Source organism: Echiichthys vipera (assembly GCF_963691815.1).
Source record: "Echiichthys vipera genome assembly, chromosome: 7".
Lineage (NCBI taxonomy): Eukaryota > Metazoa > Chordata > Actinopteri > Perciformes > Trachinidae > Echiichthys > Echiichthys vipera.
In genome coordinates this window covers 33,032,140-33,037,501 of record NC_139832.1, presented here as the reverse complement: position 1 = coordinate 33,037,501, position 5,362 = coordinate 33,032,140, and the positions used below count along the sequence as shown (strand labels likewise).

Sequence of the window (5,362 nt, the reverse complement as noted above, 5' to 3'; positions counted from 1 at the left end):
AATTCAAACCAATTAATCAATGTTCAAAATAAGTGATATGATTGCAGTTAAAGTTAGTGAAACCAGATAACCAAAAGATATCCTGGGTATGTTGAACGTGCTCTTCACCTACCTTTGATGAAGAACCTGCAAATAGGACGTGGTCTGATCTTTCTGTCTGTGGGATCTTTGACCTCCCCCTCCTCCAGGTCATCGTCCTGCTCACACATACAAAAGACAAATCATGAAACTTTAAAGCGTCCTGTTGTATAAGACCTATTAATCATGCTAGAAATAATTTATTTGGAGTGTCGTAGCCACACCCCATATTAATTAGTAGTGTTGGTTTTGAACTATTCATTCCCTGAAGCCTACAGTCGACGCTCACACTCAGATCACACTAACCCCAACCACCCCATTTAAGGCTCAACAGATTTCTGAGGGCAGCATTCCACTCAGAAATGACAATAGCCTCATTGTAGATGTGACCAGGGGTGTATGATATTAACAGTATAGATGGTAGGAATTTGGCTACGGTATGGATTTTGACTTTATGGTGTGACTGGCAGAGCAGCTCTGACGTAACCACACAAAGCGTGCGGATCCGGCCCGCAAGGGATTATTTACTGGCCCTTTGAGTAGAAGCCTGTGTGAAAAAGTACTTTATGTTGACTGCTGTCCTCATTGCATCTCACCGCGTTAAATACTAGCGCGCTGGGCGACAACAATGCTCCGCGCACTCCTGCTATGTGGAATTAAAAACCATTTGTACCTTAAGGATTACTGTCCTGTTTTTCTATTTATAATTCCCCATCAAAAAAGACTATTGAAGCAGCAAGTTTTTCCTCATGGTTTTGAGAATATACTGTAGGTGTGAAAACTGCAGCTCCTGGTGTGTGGACTGAATGGACAGCAGCAAAGTGTTAAAGCAACAATGTGGAAATGCTGTCCCCTCAATTCTAATGTAAACCCTGGTTGGATAAGGATTCAAAATTGGATATGAAGATAAAATCTGATGCATAGTTTTAGTGTTAAAACTAATAAAATAATTGCTGTCTGTTGTTCTATATAGACTTTGGCAATCATTTGGAAAAATAATAGCTTGCAGCAACATATTGAAAAAAAGAACTATGAACTAGTTTTTGGAACTGTTCATAGTTCATAATTTTGAATTATGAGCTATGAACAGAACTAGTTCATTTTAAAATTTGTGAACTGAACTTTGAACTAGTTCATGTAGAAAATGAACTTTCCCCAACACTGGTGTAATGATCCTCTGCCTTTTCCGGATGTAGTGGTGTGCATCCGCAAAAACGGTCCATGTGGAACAATGATCCCTGCACTGAACAGGCCGCATTATGCGCGGGATAGGAATTAAACACATCGAGGCAGAGATTTTGCCTCGATGCATTTTTGTAATCGAGCAACTCGATTAATTGTTTCAGTCCTATTCGCAGGGGAGCGCCAGTCTGTCAACCCTCCCTGCAAAGTATGCAGAACTACAAATTGAGCTTTTGATATAATCAATGAAGCTGCTGTTCGTGGTGCGTAAATGTGCACACAGAATTCATAATGGGGACACGTGGACAGCAGTTCTGCTCTCTGCTATATTTATATAATGTAGTTGTATTTTCCTTAATGTATCTGTATTGTATCACTAGTTGGCAGAGTGTGCAAATGAACGGTGTTTGGCTACCTACTGTGGATGCAGTACACAAAGCATCAGAGGTCCGCTGAAATACACTAGATTATTTCAGTCCTGATACCAATCTTTTGGACCAGTTAAGGATTGAACATCAATTGTCCAGAGCAGTCTATACAATCAACAGCTGCTATTTTACTTGAATGTTGTGTATTGATAAATGAAACAAAAACAGACATGCAAAAATAATAATAATAATAAATAAAGACTACTGAACAGCTACCAAAACATATGAATAAGGAAGGCATTTTTTATCCATTCACCTGCACCCACTTAATCCTTTCACACTGATTAAAATATAATCCAAATTATGATCACTTACATCTATCTCTCCTTCATCAATCTCTCCATCATCCTCATCCTTCTTCTTGTCTCTAAAGGAGTCTCTGCGTTTCCTCTCAGGCCCTTTGGAGTCGCCTGTCCTCTTGAATTCACTGTCTTCAGGAGATGGGGGGAGGATTGGTTTCTTCTCCTTCTTCTTACTGCTCTTGTCCTCACTCTCCTCCTCTTCTACTCTCTCTGCTTTTGTGTCTTCATCCTCTTCCTCTTCCTCGTGTGGAGGGATGCTGGGCTCCTCTGGGACTTCCTCATCGTAATCCAGTTCGTGCTCGTCCAGTTCCCGAGAAACAGAGGCAGAGTCATCCTTCATCTCCCTCATCGCGACAGCCCTCCTCCTTTCCTCTTCCTCAGCTCTCATCCTTTCACCCTCCTCAGCCTTGCTTTTGTCTTCCTCATCCTCATCATCCAGCTCAGCTGTTTCAGGATCTGCTGAGTCATCCTTTCTGTAGTCACTGTATCCTTCTTCCCTGTCTTCTCCATCCTCTTCAGCAATGAAGCTCTTGCCCTGTTCTGAGTCTGGAGATTGTGGTGTGTCGATGACTCTGCTCTCTTGGTCCTCTCCTTCTCTCTCCTCCCCATCCAACCCCTGTGGACCATCTACATCCCCTTCCATCAGCATAATGGTCCCATTCTCTTTACCGATTCTGTCTGTTTCTTCTACAGGTTCGTCATCCTCTGGGTCAGAGACAAAGTCAGGGACCATCTCATTGTCTTCTTCCCTCTCCTCCTCTAATTCTGAACCTCTTCCTTGGCTTTCCACAACATCCTCCTCCTCATCATCATCATCAAGCTCCCCATTCTCCTCATCATGGACTATCTCACTGTCTGAGATGACCCTGTCCTCTTCTTCATCAGGAGAATCCAGCAACTCACTGTCAGAAAGTCCCTTATCGTTCTCCTCATCTGGAGACTGAGGGGACTGGGTAGGGCTTTCAGGAGTATCCATAAGAGAATAGTCTGATGAAACAGAAAAACAGTAGTCTGTAAGAAACAATCAACATGTAATATCCTAACTGAGCCCGCACTTTGATAGCAAATTTCAGCATATCATGGGGCGGCTGTGGCTTGGTGGAAGAGTGGGTCGTCCTCTGTTCGAGAGATTGGTGGTTCAATCCCCATCTCCCCCTGATCCACATGTCGAAGTGTCCTTGGGCAAGACACTGAACCCCGAATTGCTCCCCGTGCTGCGCATGGGTGTGTAAATGTGGTGTGAATGGTTAGATCAGATTAGATGGTATGTAGATGTCCACCGCCATCAGTGTGAATGTCTGTGTGAATGGGTGAATGTGACAGACACTGTGAAGCGCCTTGAGTAGTCAGATGACTAGAAAGGTGCTATAAAAGTACAAGTCCATTTACCATTTACCATGAAAAGAACACCATGCCATACTTTATTCCAAACAGGTTACGTATCAGCTAGAATATTTCAGAACATTAACTAACCATATAAAAATTGTCAAAATGTAAATAATGCAGCCAGAGGAAAAAAGATATACATCTAAAATTACAGTTTTACAAACAGTTTTTGTTGCTGGAAAAATACTGAGGGAATTAAACCCTATTCTGTATTCATACTTAACCTAATAGAGTATATAGTAAACCAGAGGTTCTCAAACTTTGTCCCTGACGTACCACCTCAGTAAATATCAGGCTCTCTCCAGTCCCACCACTAAGACAGATGTTAAAATACAGTGGCGTAGGCCTGCACTATTCAGCTACAGACAGGAAGGTTTATTCCTAATCAGAAGATTATTTATTGTTAACCGTCTTCAGCCACAGTCACGCTGTATGAAGGGGTAGCATCAGAACTGACATGTCAGTGTTTTCAAACCAATCTTTTTGCCTCTGCTCACAATCTTTCCATGACAGTTTAGCTTGTAATTCATGAATGTGACTACGTAGCAGACTGATACTGAAACAAGATATAACAGGAAATGCTAAACATATTTAATTACATTTTAAGGATCTTAAAAGTATAAGTATTTTCTCAGTATTATATTCATTTAGTAAATGTTTCCTTTTTTTGTTTAGGAGATTTCTTCAAGTACCACCAGAGAGAGTTTAAGTACCACAGTTTGAGAACCAGTGTAGTAGAGCATTTATTGGACTAAATGACACAAAGATTGTAAAGCAGCAAACTCTAAATATATATTTTTTGGGTAGTAATTTGCCAAAGCAAAACTAGCTAGCTTGCTAAAAAGCATGCTTCATCGATGAAGAGGGAATCCCCTTTTTGACAGTCAACGTTAGAAATAACAGTATGTCTGACAACAGGATTTGTTCAATGAAAGTAAGCTCCCGGCGCTGGTAATTCAACAGCAAAGGAAACCCCTTACACTAGCAAGCTAGCTAACAATTAACATTATTTGCCATTGGCATCTAAATAGCAGTTAAACCCCCAAATACTTTAATTGTATCATTAGGGCTCCATGGTATAAGTTAGCAACGTATATGTACACAATTAGACATTACACATGCCCAAGTTTGTAAATACTCAAGTTTAGCTGCAGCCTAAAACGACTGGTAACGTTTCCTAACGTCACACATCTATTGGCTGGATCGATTTGTATTTGTGTGTGTGTGTGTGTGGCAACAAGGCCCATAACTTCAACGTCAACGCGAAGAGAGCTGGCTAACCAACGAGCACACTACCCTAATCTGTTAAAAAAATCCGTTGTATGTGTTATCTTAACGGCATAAACTAACCGAACATAGCTGATTTAGCGAGGAGCGGGCATTGTCGCACACTCACATGTCTTTCAATTTCAACAATGCAGCCTCCGCCGAGGCTAACTTTTAAGCTAACGTTAAAAGCGCAGCTAAACTCATGCTAGCTGCTAACAACCACACATTTTCATTCACCTTGTCAACCCGGTGTTCTTCAAAGACAGCACTGCTGCGTTAAGAACTGCTCTCTCCTGCTGATGTTGTTGTTTTTACAGTCTACAATAATATTATACTGTTTAATTTAACAGCTATGGTGGAGAAAATAAAACACTCCTCACGGCACAGCAAGAGCGGCCATTACCTCTACGTCATCAACATACGACAAACGGGGGGGGGGGGGGGGGTTAGTGAATGTGATGTGAGCTGTGGTCGAAATTGTTCCTTGTCATAGCAGTAGTGCACTATATAGTGTGAACTCCATTTTGTAGTGGTATTCGAATTCTTCGTGGTTAATTTCATTCACTATATAGTCCACTATAAAAAAATTCCCACAATGCACAGCTAATTTGAGTGTACATACGATGTAAACTACATTGTACTCCCGTATACCACAATGCAATGCGACCGTGTTTTACCGGAGGAGAAGAAAAAAAAGAAGAAGCAGCAGCAGCAGCA

The 5,362-nt window shown here is 41.4% G+C and overlaps 1 protein-coding gene across 1 annotated transcript in view; it reads right to left on the bottom strand.

Annotated features, from left to right (window-relative positions):
* Window positions 1-5,024, bottom strand: part of zc3h18 (zinc finger CCCH-type containing 18) — a 38,384-nt gene extending 33,360 nt beyond the window's left edge. Inside the window, 3 exon segments of the mRNA XM_083916126.1 lie at window positions 113-197; window positions 2,004-2,977; window positions 4,883-5,024. Of these exon segments, the coding sequence (XP_083772252.1) occupies window positions 113-197; window positions 2,004-2,966 (1,048 nt within the window). The 5' untranslated portion in view covers window positions 2,967-2,977; window positions 4,883-5,024.
* Window positions 5,025-5,362: the final 338 nt, after the last annotated feature.